This window comes from Copadichromis virginalis, linkage group LG9, assembly GCF_057382275.1.
Source record: "Copadichromis virginalis isolate Kocher_CV1m ecotype Utaka linkage group LG9, C_Virginalis_male_GT1.1, whole genome shotgun sequence".
Taxonomy (NCBI): Eukaryota; Metazoa; Chordata; class Actinopteri; order Cichliformes; family Cichlidae; genus Copadichromis; species Copadichromis virginalis.
In genome coordinates, this window is record NC_140626.1 from 4,046,294 (window position 1) to 4,065,175 (window position 18,882).

Below are 18,882 nucleotides of genomic sequence, written 5' to 3' on the forward strand. Positions count from 1 at the left end.
ATCTATGCTGGGAACAGGTGCTGGTGCACACCAGGAACCGTTCATTGTTAGGCTCGGCAGCCTCAGCGTAGAGGATGAAGATTTCTCTGGGGTCTGACCTCATTGTCATCCTCATCCAGTGCCCACATAAACCAACGCCTTCAATCGTGAGCTGGGCATGTTCTAGCCTTAGGCAACACAAGTAAACCTGGTGTGTGTTTCTACTCAGTATATCTCAGGAGGACTGTCTGTGTTAGCTTGTATGCTAACTACAGCAAAGAAGATGTCGGCTGATGTGCATAATCGTAAAAAGAAACCATCTCAGCGTACAGCTAAGTGGTAGAACACCACGGTGCATGGCGAAGACTCAAGGTCAGGATGAAGCCAAGTAACAATGACAGACAAGTTAGCGTTAGCACTCATATCTATGGACAGCTATAATAGCTAGCCTATATTGCAGGTCAAGATATGCTTGAAGCACAAAGAGGCGTTTGAACAATGCCTGCGTCGCAGCCACTTAATGGTACGGGGCTCTGCCCGACATGGTCGTTGCGATCAGCAGACAGGCCAATCCCATAGTGAGCCACTGAGGAATGACAACCCTCAGTAATACAGAATCTACCGCGCTGTACTCAGTGTAGTTAGCAGACAGCACATGCTAGTAATACAAACGCACCTGGACAGTGCTCGGTGTTACAGGATGTGACTTTACTTCCCAGCCCCTCACAGTAATTCCCCTCCCCCTCTGGACTGGGACTGTCACAATTTCTCCTTCTGCTTCGGACCCCCCCACCACAAGACTTGGTACACTCCGTCCAATGACTCCACTGACCCCAGCCACCATCACCTGGAAAAAGCCAACGCATCACATTAAAAAACATGAAGAGAGCAAATAAAGGTTAGTAAGCTGAGCAGATCAACATAAATACAAGAACCCCTTCAAAACTTTAAAGTGCCAGTGTGGACACTTTACTGTGAGTTTACTGCATCCTACTGTACGACAGGGAGGCGTCACTTTCCTAGTAACTGATTCAAAGCCAGACAAATTAAACTTCACGTTTGCTCAGACTATTAGTCAATGCACAGGGACAGAAAAGTAACCCACGGTCACACGGGGCGATGATGCAGACTTGGTCCTCATGGTGAGGGCCCGTACAAGGCAGGCCACTGCCAGAGGGCCGGGGGCTGGAGCAGAACCGGTACCGAGACTGAAGGCCTGCTCCACAAGACACCGAACAATGACCCCAGGGAGTCCATGCTGACCACTGGCCATCAACTGTTTGGTTTGTGCGGTAAAATCAGGCAAAATCAGTGTAAATCACGTTATAAAAGACGAAAGACATCATCGCACTGTAAATACATACCATTGCAGCTAAAACGGGAACAGGTCACCAGCCTTCCTCCTTCACAGGTACTGAAATATTTGACACACATTTGTGTTTAATCCACTTTATATCTCCACAGTTTCTCACGGCTCATATATCTGCTGAAGCAAGCCAGCTTTACTTACCAGTTACTGCAGTCTAAGGGCACGGTGTCTCCCGGGTTGTACTGCTCTCCGCCTACATCACAGCGACAGTCAGACTCGCTCACACACACACCGTCCTGGGAACGTAGGAGCCCGTGAGCAAAGAGGTCGTACCCAAACCATCTGTTTATGTGTGTGTGTATTCCTGTCACCCATTCACCTGCTGGACAGTCCCTTGTGGACACCGGCATCCCGGAGTACAGTTCCTGCTGAGATCCAATGTGAGGTCCATGCACGACACTGCTCCCATCATACACTGCATCCACTCCTGGCCCGGAGGACACTTCTTCCCTTCATCTAGCACAGCAACAGAGTCAGAGAAAAGACCAGTAAAAACCCCTAAAGCATAACCAAAAACACCAGTTTGAAGGGATGAAAAGTGGGCGAAACGGTGAGCGTATGAATTAGAATGTAACTGTCATAATATCTGAGTTTTAACACAACAGCCATGGAAATTCAACCCATGAGCGATGTGACTCAGGGCTCTGTTACCAAACTGTATCAGCACCAACAGATAAAAGGAAACGCCATACAGTGCCACGACACAGTATTTAGCCCTTTCTGATGTCTCAGATGTTGCATATTTGTGACAAATAATTCAGAACGATTTTAAAGTTAGGCAAAGATCTCCTGAGTAAATACGAAACGGACGCCTTGGCAGCTGGGTTTGGATGGCTCTGAAATAATCATTTAAATACTGCATTTTCTATTTCCTCTGGTATGTCCAATACTGAATGAAATTTAAACATTTAAGTGTCACAAATATGCAAAAAATTAAGAAATGAAGAAGAGGTTAAATGCTTTTGCACTGTGTGCCATGCTGCCATACTAGACATAAGTTACAATAAAGTTTAAACAAGTCATCAGATTGTAGCAACTCAAATCACACGAGTCACAAACTCGAGAAACACCTGCAAGTGACTCGTGCTAACTCTGTGGGTTTGTTGTGGGAAGTGGACCTCGCTCGGTTCTTGTGAGAAGTAGCTGCAGAAAGGTGAACGATGTCAGCAGTAGTGACTTCTGCTTGTGAATAAACAAAGACCAAACAAAGTGTGCAAATAGGCTGAGACTGTAGGATTGTAGCTACTCAGAGTGAGTCTAACCATGACTGTGTGATGTAATGGAAAGAGCGTCCTGAGCAGCTGCATCACTGTCTGTATGGTAAATGCACTGTATCGGATCTCAAGGGAGAGTGAGAACAGCTGAGAAGATCACCGGAGCCTCTCTTCCTCCATCACAGACACTTGTTGCAGCCGCTGCATCCACACAGACACCAGCGTTGTGTTATTATTATGATGTAGGCTGTTCCTGTGTTACCACAAGGCTGCAGGTTGCAGGTGCTGAACTGCTGCGTGGTGCCGTGAATCCGTATGGGTCCGCGGGTTCGAGTCCTGTATCCTCCTCCACACGTCACTGAACACTCTGACCATGGACTCCACGGCTCCTTTAAACCTTCAGACGAATCACAGCTTAAAGTTTTTCATCTTAAAAGGTTTCATTTCAGTTTTTTTTTCAAATTTTACAACATATACATTATTGGTCAAAAGTTTCAGAACACCACAATTTTTCCAGCTTTTTATTGAAAATGATGCAGTTTGATGTCTGATTGCACTGTGAAATGAAAGCATGGATCCTGCATGTTGATCCATCAGTCATTGATACCTTCTTCCAGTCTTCAGTAGTCCAGTGGCAGTGTTTCATGGCCCAGGCAAGCCTCTTTGTCTTATTCTGACGTCTGGCTTTCTTGCTGCAACTCGTCCTGTCAAACCTGCAGCTCAAAGTCTTCTCTTTCTTACTACGACCACTATTAAGCTGCTTGAAACTTGTCCTCTGGCTCACTCGTGTCTTTGTCTGCAGATCTCTTCCTGTCAGCTTCTGAGCCTTTGATGCTGAAGGAAACTGGACTCACTGACATCTTGACTTTCTTTGCAGTCTCTCTGTAGCACAGACCTGCATTTATAAGTGTTATGTTGGTCTGTCTCTCTTCCATTGTTAATCACCGTTTTCTTGCCATTTCTGTAGCAACACTCTACTTTCTGCAGTACAATACTGTTCAGCTGATGCTGCTCAGCTTTCAAGGCCTGCTCAGCCTCCACTGCTGCAGAGCAGCTTTAAACTGTTAACCATGCTGTGTTCCCTGAAAAAGGCCTCTTTGTATAATTTTAACTTGTATGTTATTTTCCAGTTTTGGGTAACCTTACCTTTTTCTTTTACCTCTGGCAGTTCAACACTTACCTTTGTAGCATTTCAAGCTGTTCATTGGACTTGGATGACTTGAATTGTAATGAATAACTGAAAAATCGGGCTGTTCTAAACCTTTTGACCACTAGTGTATATTTTCTTCTAATTCAGTCGTTCTCACCGAAGCAGGGCTCAATGCTGCAGGTATCAATCCCAACCCTGTCTCCTTTGCAGGGACGACCACCGAACGCAGGAGGAGGATCGGTTCCTGAACGATACCTCCTCCTCACACCAACGTCACACGTCCGGCTGCAGGCACTCCACTGTGTCCAGCTGCTCCAGCCACAGTCCACTGAGAAACACAGACGCACACACGAGAGACGACAAAGGAAAATAAAGTGGCAGACACAAACCATTAAGCAAGAAAACACAGAGACAGAGGGAGACAGCAACAGCACGTTTCTTTTTCACTCACCGGGGCAGGGAGCTGTCCCACACTGCATTTCTCCATCGGTGCATGTGCTGTTTGACACACAGTGTAAGGACAAGTGATTTCACACATAGATTACTGTATTTATGGAAGGTTAGAGCTACAGTTTGATCTTCCTCTTTAATGCGATGCACGAGTAAAGAGAGGTACCAGTTATTACAGGCATCAACAGGCAGGGTGGCGCCAGCTGGGTACATCTCCCCCTGGTGGTAACACGGGCACTGTGCCAGGGGCACGCAGCTGCTGTTGAGCAGGTAGAAGCCTGGGGCGCAGTAGCAGCCGTCGTAACAGGTGGTGGCACACTGTACCTCTGTGGAGGTCATGTCCAAGCACACCCGTGGACACGCGCCCCCTTGAGCCTCGCACTCTCGTACCGTCATATACGTCATGCCCTCTGGACACACGCCTGCGAGGACAGGAGTGCAACAAGACTTGTACGTGATATTCAGCGGACGGGGTGGCGAAACGTAACAGGGACAAACACGGTACCTGAGCAGGGCTGAGAGTTGCAGTCGCGTGTCTGAATGTGAGGCCCAGAACAGCTTTTACCTCCATGCTGTGGTGTGGGGGAATTACACAACCGCTCTCTTGTCTGGACACCAGAGTCACACCTGGATGAACACTGAGACCAGGCCGACCAGGCTGACCAGCCACCGGGCACTAGAAGAACACATCAGCTTTACGGCCTTTCATTTTTCTCTTTTTCCAGGAATGATGCCATCTATCCTGTCTTTGTGTGTCTACATGTGTCATACCCGGGCAGTGCTCAGTGTTGCACGGCTCCTGCTCCTCACTGTCTCCATCGCAGGCGGGCTGCGTGTGGTTAAACGGCGTGCAGCTGCGGAATCGTCGCCTCACCCCCACATCATCTACGTGGTTGAAACACGTTTTACTGCACTCTGACCAGCCGGTCCACTTACTCCATGTCCCACCTGGTAGCGCTGCACAACAAGAGGAGGGAAAGTAATGTAATGGACTCATTCAGTGCTTTCCACTGCACCTGAGTAGAGGTCACTTTCTATCACAGCCACACTATGATGGATGCATCACAGAGCAGCCTGGGGTTACTAAGTTGCCCAAGGACATTTGCATGCAGACTGGAGCAGCCAGGGATTAAAAGCATCAACTTTCCAATTAGTAGATGACCTGCACTCCCTCCTGAGCTGCAGGATTACATCACCTTTAGCATTGTGTTGCTCAAACTTTGTACATGTAGCACAGAACAGATTTACACACGTGTGGACAGAACAGCGATGCTTGATTTGAACTCGTCTAACTTACACAAGAACAACTTAAACTTCTGTGCAAAAGAAATTTGAGCTCTTAGCTGTATTCTCTCATAAAAACCCAAAACACAACAATAATCACCGTAACATGCTGTGTGTCGGACGTGTCAATAGATCAATATTTATTTCTATTGCACATTTAAAAAGGACAGTGTTCAGCAAAGTGCTTCACACAAGGCAGCAAAGCGGATTACAACAAATAGCAACAAAACAGTTGTAAACCAGTTACAGTTACAGTGACAGCACAACTGCAGACTGGGAGGAAGTCCAAACTAATTCAAAAGCTGGATGGAACAGGTGAGTTTTTAAGCGTGATTTAAATGATTGAATGGATTCTGACATGCGCACATCGATTGGAAGATTATTCCAGAGTTTAGGTGCAGCAATTGCAAACGCTCGGTGCCTCCTGTCTTTCGTCGGGGCCTTGGTTGCAGTAAGATCAGTTGGTTAGAGGATCTGAGCGCTCTCTTGGGGCTATGCACGTCGAGAAGGTCTGTTAGGTAACTGGGCGCCAAGGTATTTAAAATGTTCAAAGTATACAGAAGGATTTTAAACACGATACGGTATTTAACAGGGAGCCAGTGTAGATTGCCTAGAACTGGGGTGATGTGCTCATGCCTTCTGGTGCCAGTTAAGAGGCGTGCTGTGGCATTTTGAACTAACTGAAAAACGCTGGAGGAGAGAGAATTGGAGGCCCAAGTACAGAGAATTGCAATAGTCTAGTCTAGAAGTAGTAAAGGCTGTGAGTGTAATATACCAGGGAAGCATGTGCTGGAGCAGCTCTGAGCCTCAGACGAGTCTCCTGGACAGGGCTGACCTCTGACTGCTCCTGCTGGAAGAGACCTGAGGACACAGAGCATAATCACTCCTCACAATCTATTTAAAGTATGCGAGGAAACAAACATCCAAACAGTAAGTGATACAGAAATGATAAATTATACATATAAGCATTTACAACCAACAAACTGAACACTGGTAATATGTTTCACATCAGAAATATACGGTATGATCCCAGAAGCAGGCGGTTAGTGTTACACAGTGTCGAAACATGAAAGGAAGGCTTTTTAATCAGAGGACAGCATCAAGTCAGTTAAACGTGTGGGCCATTGATGTGTCAGGTAAGTAGCAGAGGGGTTGTTGTTTCAGCTGCTTTGCTGTGATAATGAAACCAACAGCTCCTCCAAACAGGAGTGGTTTCCCTCCTGATCTTTGTTGACTGATTTTTCAGTGGCTTTGTGCTCAGAGAGGATCAGTGTCACCACTGGTGGCGTGAGGGAAACCTTCATGAAGTTAGCCTGGAGGTTGACGTCCTTTAGTGGGCCCTGTGCTCACTGCCCAACACTTCGTAACCCGACATAGATCATCAGAATTGGCGCCCTGTGCTTTTCAGCTTCACCTTCTTCATTGTTTGCTGACTGTAACATCGTTCAGCGTGATCAGTTTGGTGGTGGGTCAGTGAACGATATCCACAGAGGGACACACAGACGTCTACATGCTAGCAAACGGCCATTAAGTACCAGGATGCTTGGACCCACTGTTAGTGGATCCTGGGTTCCTCCTGGTGCTCAGCGATGCCCGTCCTCATGAGGCAAGAGTTTGCAGGCAGGTCCTGGGACAGACTGAGCTGCTTTAAAGCATATATTAAACTAAACAAGCTTACCTGTAACGTTGTTGTAGCCCCAGACCACAGGTTACATCACAAGGTGACCATGACGACCAGGCTGACCAGTGACAGGTTGCAACACAGCTGGATCTGTCACATGTCACTTGCCCATCTCTGCACTTACTGTAAGAATAAGCAATTTGATCGAGAATACATAAAGTATTTTTAAACATGAGCTAAAAAGGTTGATTATTAATCAGTTTGTTTGTTGTTGCATTTATAGGTGGCTGAAAATTAGCTGCGGCTAACTGTGTATTGCTGTACACTGTCCCTGTTAAAAATAAATAAAACAATCAGATGTGAGCAATTCCTCACAAACCAGTGCAAACGATGCTGCCAGTGCTGCTCATTATGATTCTCACTATTTTATTACAAACACAAACAAATCCATAATTCAACAGAAACCTGAATTTGGACTGATGTGTTTATTTAGTATCATCTTTTGTTCCAGGCACAAAGAGCTGAGCGTGGCTCTTACCACGTGGTACACTGGTCCCTGGGGACCACCTGTCCCGGATGCAGTGTTTGGCCATCCCAGTGACAGACGCACTGGCTCGAATTCACACATCGTCCCTGTTGAAGGTACAGCCCGTAGGGACAACGGCAGCCTGGAGAAAGACATCATTCATGCCTTAATCACTGTGTCAGCTACATTTGGATAAATCTTGCACAATAACACATAATTAATGTTCAGAACCTCTGTGCTCAAAGGCTAGAAGACCACTGAAATTTCTTTGTGCACTGTGCAAAGCCAACGCTGGCCTCGAGTCAAATCTACTGTGCATCCTACCCGAAACGCAATCAGCAGTGCAGTTTCTGTCCAGGCTGAGATGTGAGCAAGTAGGAGGACAGGGATCGACTCTCCCGGCCTGACAGTCTTCCTCTGTTACCACCACCATGCCACGGACACAACCTGTCATTTAAATAACAGTGCAGACATTTCAAATGCTTTTATTGTTTCAAGCAGGTGATCAGAAGATCCGGTCATTTCAGGCTGGTTGCATCTCAATGACCTGTCTGTGTGTCCGTGTCTTTGGTGCAGGGCTGGCTGTTGCAGCTCTGGCTCTGCCTGGTCATCCCCTCGCAGTCCCGTCCACCGTTCTTAGGGGGCGGAGCCAAGCAGGTCCGGTTCCTCTGCCTGACTCCTCCTCCACAGCGGGCGTCACATTCCGACCACTCTGTCCACTCTGACCAGTGACCATTAACTACAACAGGAGAAAGGCTGCCGTTGCATTAACTATTACTGGATAATAGGCAAACACGCGTCTCATTATGGAGGTCGAAGGCAGACCTGGACACGCTTGAGGAAAGCAGGCTCGACTGTCAAATGGATCCCCGCTACAAGCTCCTCCGGGCAGAGCTTCCCTTAACATGTCCCTCTGCCGGAACAAGGAGCCAAGACCACATGACACACTGCAGGCGCTCCACGCTGTCCACGGGGACATGACGCAGTCCACTGGAAGAAAGGAGACCAGAGGGAACCTTAAAAATATTAACTGTTGGGTCACATCACCACTGTAAGGTGCACGTGTGGCCTACCACAGTCTTTTTCATCAGATCCATCTACGCAGTCCTTCTGCAGATCACACCTGCGGTCCAGGTGAACACACTCCCCACTGTCACAGGAGAACTGCTTGGGAGAGCACGGGCTGGGCACCGTGGGCCGCTGCGGAGTCACCGCCGGCCTGGCTGTGGTGCCTGACACAGTCGATAAAAATGAAAAACATTTAGTGAATGTGGATGTATAACTCCTCCAACTCTACGTCCACGGTGTTTGTAAAGTTACTCATGCGCACCACAGTGCTGCTCGTCTGACCCGTCCAAACAGTGCCGTATCCCATCGCACACTTGTGCTGAGTCGACACAACCAAACGATCCGCACGCAAACTGGCCCTGCACGCAAATCACTCTGGGTGAGCCGGTATCACGCGGGCTGGTGGTGATCACTGGGGCTGGCAGTCAGTAGAGCACAGAGGTTACAGTCTCTTGTAAAGAGACGCGGTTTTAGCATAAATGCTAACAGCATAGCTTCCAACCTTTTGTGGATCGAAGACCGGGCGTACCGGAGTCGAACCGCGTGCTGAGATGCAGCCCAGGATGACCTGCAGTGACCTCTGAGGTTAAATGTAGTTCAAGTTCAAATTTATTTATATAGATATAAAAACAACAAGTTTTGACCAAAGTACTGTACAATAAAATGGACAAAGCAGAAGACATAAAAGAAAAATAGAACAGTGTTTTAGAAGAGAATAAAAAGAATAATGGTAACAAACTCATGATGAAGCAAAAGCCAGAGAATAAAAATGGGTCTTTAGACGGATTTTAAAAGTATCCAGTGTTGGGCAGGATCTGATATGCAATGGCAATGTCACAGCAAACGCCCGGTCTCCTCTGTGTTCTAGTCTGGACCTTGGGACAACCAAAAGCATTTGGTCTGCAGACCTCAAGGATCTTGGGGGAGAATACGAGGTTAGGAGATCAGCTAGTTCATGCAATGTCTTAAAAACAAGCGTTAAGATCTTAGAGTCAATTCGAAAGCTGAATTTGGAAAAGATTTAATTCTCGATTCCTCTCACTTCTCTCCTACATTACCTGCAGGATCTCATCCACTGCTGCATCATCGGTCACACAGCAGCACATGTAGACTCGCACTTACCAGCAGTTGTGATCTTCTGCGATCGAGTAGGTTCTGTGACTCCTGATGTTGGCACTCCAGGAAGTCCGCCCTGAGACCTGGTGGTATGTAGGCCTGGGGCACCTGTTGTGTGGTCACCATGGATACCTGGTCTCCCTGTAGAGCTGGTCTGGTTTTGCAGACCTGGAAAGCCTCTTGTTGGAGCTGTACCTAAAAACGATGAAGAAAATAAAACCACATGAGCTAAACTGACAATGAGAAATGAGAAAGTGAAAGTGAGCGTGGGTGCAGGAAGGGCCTTCACAGTTTTTTGTTTACTGCTGATTTTTGAAAGCTAAAGAGAGCAGAAAATCAAAGCTGTCCGTACCACAGCCGATCTCATCAGAATGATCCTTGCAGTCTGGTCGACCATCACAGAGCAAAGACACAGAGATGCACTCGTCACTGTGCTGGCAGAAAAACTGACCAGGTTCACAGCGCTGCACTGTCACTTTCCCACCACCAGAGGGAGATGTTGTCACACTGCTGGGGGTCACCAGCTCATCTGCAAAAGCAGAAGAAGAGAAACTGTATAACCTGGTAAGAGAAGGTTGTACAGCCAACATTAGGAATAATTATCATAATTTGGTTTATGCCCTGACCTCCTCGGCAGCCGAGGATCTCCACGCGCAGGTAAAACGTGTGCCTGTACTCTGCAGGCATGATGCGCACGTAGCGAGCTCTGACCAGCCGACCGAGCCAGCGGGTCACGGGGGTCCTGCCCACCATCCGTACCTCAAACACCTGCACAGCAACAGAGAAGACACTTTATTACATATAAAAATATGTAATCATGTTTTACAGTGCTGAAATTATAATTAATGGTACTGTTTAAATGTGTTAAGTATACCTTAGCGGGGCCATCGGGCTTCCCATTCTCAGTAAAGTCTGTGAAAAGGCTGCTGTGCAGGGCAAACGCCAGGCGGTATTTGGTGAGGGAACCCCACATTCGCTCAGTGCCCTGTGTCACCACGCCTGACACCCACATGGGCTCCAAGAAATCCACCTGAAAATACGGCTGAGGGTCTGTAGGTAACGGGCTCCAACCGGGCTCCATCACCTGGCTGTGAGCACAAAAGATGGTATGACACGGAGATGACCTCTCTTTTGTCATCTCCCCTTCAAGCGTTAACAAGAACTTGAAAGTTTACTTAAGACCCAATGTGCTAACACTGAAAGACAGAAGTTTGATCTGTTTCAGGCTTGACAAGCGTCTCACATGTTTGGGACTATATTCAGCCGCCCGGCATCGGCAGGGTTGTTCTCCCGATGGGAGGACGAGGTGAGCTGACCGTAATGGATTCTCCCATCCTCCAGTCCAAGCGGAGAGGAGCAGATACCTGTGATTGTGATAAAACCACGACAGACCCAGTGATGTTTGCATGCTTTGCAGCATCTTTATTAATGGTTGCTGTACACTTAAACACCTCGGCTGCAGCTCACATACCAACAACAACCAATGACAACAGCGCAGCCTTTTACAGTGCCGAGGCGTGATTGCAGATGCTGTGCAGGTGCCTCTATCTCACCTGCAGCAGCATCGCAGGCCCCGCCTCGCCACAGTGATATATGATGATCCTTACAGTCATTCAGCCTTCATAAGAAATGAAGAAAAACAATCACACAGCTGAAAACAAACCTCACCGTGATATCCCGGGCCACCGTCCTGCAGAGACAAGATCAGAGTATGAAGCACTGTTTCTGTTCATGCTGTACGTATTTTAACATCTCAAATCCAAATGCAAATAATGGGACTTAAATGAATGCACTGGCTTACAGCAGGATGTGTGACAGCAGCCATAGATGGAGTCCTCAGCGGGGCAGGCGGGGGTGTGTACGGCCTGCACAGTAGTGATCGTATTGAAGAGGAATTAAAAACAACTGCAATGCTTCTACGTTAAACAAAAAAGATCCGCGTCCTCGTGTCTTACTGGGCGGTAATGTTGTCATGAGGGTGGCATCCACTTTCATCCTCTCCTCTGGGACAGTGGGGATTTCCATCACAACGCTTCCATGCCTCAATGCAGCCCCCTGGTGGGGGGCAGGAGAACTGACCAGCAGGGCAGCTACGTGGACTGGTGGCTGTAGTGGAAGGCTGCGTACCTGCACACAGTGAGTAGTTGTGCTCAGTAAGAATGTCTATGTTTATTCTAAAATATTAAAGAGCAAACTATGAGCTGTGGTGTGGACAGCTCACCACAGTGGGTCTCGTCCGAACTGTCCCCGCAATCATTGACGCCATCGCAGACTACGCCCAGAGGACCTGCTGGCACGCAGCGACCGTTCTCACATTGGAACTCTTTCTCTCTGCAGCCACCTGCTGGGGAGACTGGTGAGGGAGGACTGGGTGATGTTAACCAGCGAGAACCTGGTGATGAAAGTAAAGCCTGCATTTTAGAATCACACACACAAACCCAGTATGTAAGACCAGCATCCTTTCCACCAACCATCGCCACAGCCCATGATCTCAAGGCGAAGATAGATGCCATTCTGGAAGTCATGGGGCAAGAGGCGGACAAACTGAGCCGACACGATCCTGTCCAGTCTGCTCTCCGTCACTCCTCGATCATCGTGATTACCGAGAAAAACCTGGGAGGAGAACAATCACTAAGAAAAATAATAAAGCCTTTAAAGTAAAGCGCTTTGGTTTGCTGCTGCACCTTGGCTCTGGGTGGGGCATCAGTGACCAGCTCCTTGTGAGTGTACCACTGATTTCCATCCCGGCTGAACTGGAGGAAGAAGCTGGACACAAATGTGCCAAACACACCTCCACCCTGGGTCAACACACCTGTAGGATAGCACAGAGACGAAACTAAGTGCACAAAACACTGAAGCAGCATGTACTGCATGTAAACTGTGTGCCTGTTTACCAGTGATGTTGTATGGCTTTAGCAGGTCTATCTGAATGTAGGGACTCTGTGTGTTGCCGGTGTAGCTGTCAGGCCTCCGCTGTGGTAGGTCCTTATACTCCTCTGGTTCTGGACTCCAGCCCTGCAGGAAGAATTTTAAGATAAATAGCTAAATAGCATCATTTGTCATTTATGAGAAGTCTAAGGAAAAAAGAGGATGATGGTGGACATGCTCAGGGGTCTGATTATGTGTGGAGTACCTGGAGGTCACTGTGAGGGTCCCACGCATGCAGACGAGCTGCATCAGGGGGGTGACCGGCCTGCTGTGAAGAGGCACTGAAACTTGAGGCAGGAAGAGACTGGACACCCAGGGGAGACCAGCATTCCTCTAAACAGGAACAAGGATAAACAAAGTTTGCATGATTTAAAACAGATGCACCTCAGATTATAAAGACTTCACCGACTTGTTCGTGAGATTGTCCAGGTATAACAATGTAAGCTTATAGTTTCCATTAAAGTTCATGGGTTACAACTGTGTAGCAATATATTTCTATACAGTTGAGCCAATGACATGAGTGATAGCAGCAGTGATCATGCAGAAGCAGACACCTGTTTCTGGTGTGATTCAACAAAGCGCTTAGTTTTCCTCTTCATAACACCTGTGCTGTCAGGGTTAGAGGCAGGCGATGGCTGCTAGAGCAGTGCCATACTGCAGATTTGGTATGGATGCAATACAGAAAAACAGCGATACCAATAATGATACTGATACTTTTAACTTATAAAGGCATCTTATGTAGGGAAGTGCTCCAGTTTTGTTGACTGAGGCTCGTTACAAAGGTATGTGTCTGCTTGCTAACCAGTGTAGCTTTAGCTGATAACTTAGCATCAATTGCTTCTGACTCCAAAGCAGTAACATGGGAAAAATCTGTCGGCTTAAACGTTTCATTTTTATTTCAGGTCACACATACTGTTGGTACTGAGTTTGCAAAAGCGAACATGTTTGTCTTCTAAGAGGTGTAAATGTCTCATGGGTGCCCTCAGCTGAGCCTCTGGGTGAACTGCAGACCATTTCTGAGCAACATTAATAAAAGTAAACTGGCTCTCCTGGATCGTCTCAGGATCAACCTTTAAATATCTAACAACAGGTAGAGGAAGGCACCTACCTCCAGGAGGAAGAGGGTATGTGGGAATCAGGGGTGTAGTGACCTGTGCTGGCTTGGAGGTCACAGTGACAGGACCAATTGTTGTAAGTATTGTGTCATTTTCACCTAGCAGGTGTAGAATACAAACAGTGGTAAGAGAATATTCATTAACACAAGATTGTCTACCATAAACAAGAGACAGTCGTCTAAGTAATGCAATTTTATTGCTGGCCAGATGTTCACTTACAGGTCCATTCAGCAGATGATGTTTCTACAAGGGTCCCAACTTCATCTTAATGTCATTTTTTTAAGTAATGCATGGCCATTATTTGTTACCAGTCCAATTATAGCACTTACCCAGAATGCAACACTATAAACTAACAAATTGGTTGATTCTGCACAGAGCACTCGTTCACTTTTTAACTCCATATAAATTAAAAAATAAAATCTGTGGGATGATTTTCTGACTCATAAACTGCTGCACCGTCTTCGTCACGTTTCTTAAACAGATCTTTAAAAATCATTTTTACAACATTTCTGTGCTGTCGATCGTGTCAGGAGTGACGTTTTTTTTCTAATAAAAAGAAATAAAAATAATGCTCTCTCTCCAAACACCACAAGTGAGATTACGGCGTCTAACATTTATCATTATTAGTCCCTACGTCATCTGACATTTGGATGCTACATTAGTGAGTATGGAGGGCAGTTCCTCGTGTTTAAGTTCAACCACCATTAAAGTGGAAAGAACTTAATCAGCGTAAACAGGAGAACAACTGTTCAGATTTTACCTTGGCAGTAGCAACACCTGTCTCCCTCTCCAGGCACCAGACTTTGGCCCTGCACAAACAAAAAGCATTCATCTCGAGTTGCCACGACGCACAGCTACGTGGAGGCAAGAAAAGGTTGCAGAGGCAGGAGATGACTACAAGTGTTTCCATGGAATAAGATACAAACACACATTTACACACAGTCACATACACAAATGTGCCAATGTCCATTATAGTTCCACAAAACATGGACACAAACTTAAGAAGAACATTGGTTACACTAATCAGTAAAGTCTGTAGACGACACTAAAGTGGCGACAGGTGAACAACATTTAAAACATAACAATAAGACTAATGTGGAAATATTTTTAGTAGCTTTTGCCAACAAAAATGAACAACAGCCACACACATCCTCTCACCTGAGGGCAGCCAGTGGCAGCGTATGGACAGTAGGGGGAGCACTGCACTGTGAGGTTGGGAAGACAGCGGCATAGCTGACACTGGTCTGACCGCCATCTGTCGCCCACTGTGTGGGACTGACCGTGATACTCACACTCCTCACAGGGGGCTGTCTGACACCTGCACGCACACACACAGACACACACGCCGACAGTGGGATTGTAATACAGACACAAAGACAGACATTTTCTTTCAAAGAAACCCAGCAGAGACGTTGGTGGATGGACATCATGATTCGATCATGTTTTTAACCTCAAAGCCAGAGCTGATAGAAAATACTTCCTCACAGCAGGGGAGAAATGCTTGGCACACGGTTGGATTCCCATATATAGGGAGACATTTCCATTCTTGGATCAGGGTGCACAATATTTTAGCTGCTACTTTTATAACGCTCACTGAAGGAAACGGTTTCCAGGGCCTAATCCGTGGATCGACTTCCTTCGAGGCGTGGACGTCTATCAGCAGAGAATGTACCTTCACCTATCAGCAGAGAATGTACCTTAGTCTGTAACACAGTCAAATATATTCTCAAGTAATATTCAAGCATGCCATTCAGCGTGTTAGTACGAGCAGCTCGGGAGCAGCTTGGGAGAACAAGAAAACAGAGACTGCTTCAGATTGTCTTCCCAAATTGACTCAACTTTATTCACAAGTACAACAGTTTATATATATATATAAAATTCATGAGACAGCAGATTATCAGTTTAAACCAGTACAGACCAAGATAAGGCAGCGTCTTCCTGCCCTTGGGTGAAGAAGCATCCTTTGTGTAGTTTATTAGTTCAGCTACAATTGTGATTATCTCAGCGACATATTTTCAAGGCACAAAACGAAGAGTTCTTTCATTAGTGAAATCTGAAACAAACCATTTGGCCTTCAACAGGCGTCTAAAAGATTTAGAAACTAATGTAGCTGAGGGAGTGATCTCTGTGGTATTTCAACCTTGTACCAGCCTGTGATTCTCACACATCAATTCTTGGGTCAAAGAGAAAAATAACTAAAACAAAGGGGCCTTATTGAATGACAGAGTTTTCCTGCATAATGTCACTATAAAACAATATCCAGTAAATGCTCCCATGGTACTAAAATACCTAACACTCACGACCTGCACCTGTTCCAATGTGGCAGCACATTACAGAGTAACTGACACATTATTCCCACATTAATCATCTTTTCTTACTTGGACATAATCATGAACAGCTGGTGGATTGCTGCACTCTGCCAACACTAAGAAGTGAGCACACCGGACAGAAAAGCAAACACTGGACTTTCATCCTTGACGCCCGTTTTTTGAACTTTGAAAAGGTTACATGTATCTAGCTGATTGGTGGATGACCTCATGAGCTACACACGCAGTCTAGTAAACTAAATACATTTTTTGACTACTTTTTGGGCATTAAGTGGTGATTAGTGCAGTTCAAAACCTCTTCATCAAAATATTTATAATGCTTGATAGCACATCTGCTGAGCTCACGTTGAAGAATGATGAATTCTCACAGAGGCGCACGTCAGACGATTGCAATCCCATGGAGAGTGACCATGTTTGGAAAAGGTCCGAGTGCTGAAAGTCTTGAAAAAGTACACAGTTTCTAACCAATGAAAGCAGGAGGAGACTTACCGGCGAGCCTTCCTGTAAATTCCTCTGCACGTCCTACCATCTCCATGTTTGGGGGGGTTGTTTGGGCTGCGGAAGGACCACTGAACGCTCTGCACACCACACGGCCCCAAGCACTCTCCCCACTCAGACCATGATGACCATCCACAGTGAACTACAAGTGTGACAAAACAGATTCCTCAGACTTCACAGCAGTCTGTGTGTACACGTCAGCTGTGGATTTGACTACAGCGACTCACTGGAGCAGTCAGGGTTGTGCTGACACCTCTGTGGCCTTCCTGTCTCGCACACACAAACCTCACAGTCCACTTTGATCTGCTGGCCCGGCCAGTAGCGCACACCCGCCACCTCACACACACACTCCTCTGGTGACACACACTGCTGTGTGTGGCTCATCACCTGCCCCTCTGGGCACCAGCATCCTGAAAGTATTGATACGTTAGAGCGAAAAAAGCTTGTGACTGAAATCTAAACTGGTGAAGAAGCCACATTTTATTTATCACACAGGACATTCCACACGTGTCCTGGGATGCACCGACCTGAGAAGCAGGGTGCGCTGGGATCACAGGTGGACTCACTGCTGATGTGGGCACAGGACAGTGGGCAGGGAGCACAGCTGTGTCTAACCAAGCCTGTGGGACAGCTGGTGTTGTCACATCCATCATTCAGACATGGTTCTACAGTGAGGCACAGAGACAGAGCAGGAAGTCCTACTGTAAGAAAAGCTGTGTAACTAAATGAAAAGTGTCGAAAATTCTCGTATGTTATCTGTTTCGTTATGCAGGTTAAAGTAACGAGGGTAAACACCCTGGTATAAAAAAAGGGAAAGACAAAAATGAATACAGGAAATCTCCTCATTTTAGAACTGGACGTGGTACCGTTTTTCTTTCCTTTTTACCAATTTATCTCTTATTGTCCTTAGCTTTCCCTCATTTACTACCAGTTCATGGCATTTAAGTATTTATAAGTCTGAGCTGACCATGAGTCTTATTGTGAAAGTCTGGACTCTGATTACTTCCTTTCTGGTTTAAATAGCCCAGATTTGGATATAAAGCAACCACCATCATCAGCAATAAAAACAACTTCCATCAACACTCGAGAAGATCTACGTTTTTTATACTTGGAATATTTATTCATATTTATATACGGGATTTTTGGAGTTCCAAAAATATTGATTTTAAATTTTACATTTTACATGTTTGCGAAGCTCTCTGAGAGCACAAGCCATCTCTGGGCAGTAATTACTTTTATAATAAGTAATAAAACCATCGTAAACAAAATACTTGACTTTTGCTCAATAAAACATTCATCTTTACAAACTGCTTACTGGTCTCCATGGACAGATTAGATGGTCCTGGGAGCTGGGAACAGTCCTGTCCTCCATAGAGAGGAGGTGTGCATGCTCTGTTTCTGACCTGAACTCCACCACAACCACTGGAACAGTTTGACCAGCTCCCCCACGGCAGCCATCGACCATCAACTGTAGAGAAGATGGTGAATGGTAAATGGACCGGTTCTTATATAGCGTTTTTCTACTCTATCTGAGCACTCAAAGCACTTTATACAACTAATTCATTCACCCAATCACACCCATTCACACAAGCATGTTTTCTAAGTTGTTAAGTGCTTACTATCTAACATTCATACACATTCACACTCTGATGGATGCATCGGAGAGCATCTTGCCCAAGGATATTTGACATGCAGAGCGGAGGAGCCTGGGATCGAACCACCAACCTTCCGGTTAGTCGCTGAACCAGAACAGAAGACAAGTCAGACTTTTTGACATGTGTGCGTCTGTGACTTTCCTTTATGCTTCTATTTTTGTCGTCAGTTTTTCCTCCAGCCTTCTATGAAAAATAAACCCTCTTGTTCCAAAATTATAGGAATCTCACGTTTCCTGAAAGCATTCCCAAACGTGTGTGTTACAGTTTCTGTGTATGTCCTTACCAGGACAGGTGGTATTGAAACACTCCTGCCTCTGGATGTCCTGACCCCGGCAGTGGTGCAGCGGGTCCCCTGGAGGGCATGATCTCTCCCGGCTCATGAAGCCCGTCCCACAGGTGGTGCTGCAAGGACTCCAAGGGCCCCAGGAGCTCCAGGTTTTACAGCCCTGCTCGTCTGTGGGGTCTCCGAGCGACCCTAATGAGGAGTCTGGGCAGTCTGGAACACCATTACACACCTAAAAACAGAGCAGGCTCACTGTACATGAAACTTTTCGTTTTCTTTCTTCCTTCCTTGAAAACATA

At 46.4% G+C, this 18,882-nt stretch overlaps 1 protein-coding gene across 1 annotated transcript in view; it reads right to left on the minus strand.

Moving 5' to 3' along the window:
- Nucleotides 1-14,047, minus strand: part of sspo (SCO-spondin) — a 64,573-nt gene extending 50,526 nt beyond the window's left edge. Inside the window, exons 1-35 of the mRNA XM_085469297.1 lie at nt 14,040-14,047; nt 13,814-13,998; nt 12,911-13,038; nt 12,672-12,792; nt 12,462-12,589; nt 12,249-12,390; nt 11,999-12,169; nt 11,733-11,904; nt 11,579-11,642; nt 11,446-11,467; nt 11,021-11,141; nt 10,652-10,865; nt 10,404-10,545; nt 10,130-10,306; nt 9,784-9,972; nt 9,164-9,229; nt 8,924-9,079; nt 8,667-8,825; nt 8,419-8,583; nt 8,141-8,332; nt 7,918-8,040; nt 7,606-7,735; nt 7,125-7,250; nt 6,222-6,307; nt 4,934-5,119; nt 4,668-4,838; nt 4,329-4,584; nt 4,164-4,210; nt 3,870-4,040; nt 2,825-2,959; nt 1,668-1,804; nt 1,490-1,584; nt 1,344-1,393; nt 1,085-1,255; nt 656-826 (exon numbers count right to left, since the gene is read on the minus strand). Of these exons, the coding sequence (XP_085325423.1) occupies nt 656-826; nt 1,085-1,255; nt 1,344-1,393; nt 1,490-1,584; nt 1,668-1,804; nt 2,825-2,959; nt 3,870-4,040; nt 4,164-4,210; nt 4,329-4,584; nt 4,668-4,838; nt 4,934-5,119; nt 6,222-6,307; nt 7,125-7,250; nt 7,606-7,735; nt 7,918-8,040; nt 8,141-8,332; nt 8,419-8,583; nt 8,667-8,825; nt 8,924-9,079; nt 9,164-9,229; nt 9,784-9,972; nt 10,130-10,306; nt 10,404-10,545; nt 10,652-10,865; nt 11,021-11,141; nt 11,446-11,467; nt 11,579-11,642; nt 11,733-11,904; nt 11,999-12,169; nt 12,249-12,390; nt 12,462-12,589; nt 12,672-12,792; nt 12,911-13,038; nt 13,814-13,998; nt 14,040-14,047 (4,777 nt within the window). The remainder of the gene's footprint in view (nt 1-655; nt 827-1,084; nt 1,256-1,343; nt 1,394-1,489; nt 1,585-1,667; nt 1,805-2,824; nt 2,960-3,869; nt 4,041-4,163; nt 4,211-4,328; nt 4,585-4,667; nt 4,839-4,933; nt 5,120-6,221; nt 6,308-7,124; nt 7,251-7,605; nt 7,736-7,917; nt 8,041-8,140; nt 8,333-8,418; nt 8,584-8,666; nt 8,826-8,923; nt 9,080-9,163; nt 9,230-9,783; nt 9,973-10,129; nt 10,307-10,403; nt 10,546-10,651; nt 10,866-11,020; nt 11,142-11,445; nt 11,468-11,578; nt 11,643-11,732; nt 11,905-11,998; nt 12,170-12,248; nt 12,391-12,461; nt 12,590-12,671; nt 12,793-12,910; nt 13,039-13,813; nt 13,999-14,039) is intronic.
- Between the last annotated feature and the right edge of the window lie 4,835 nt (nt 14,048-18,882).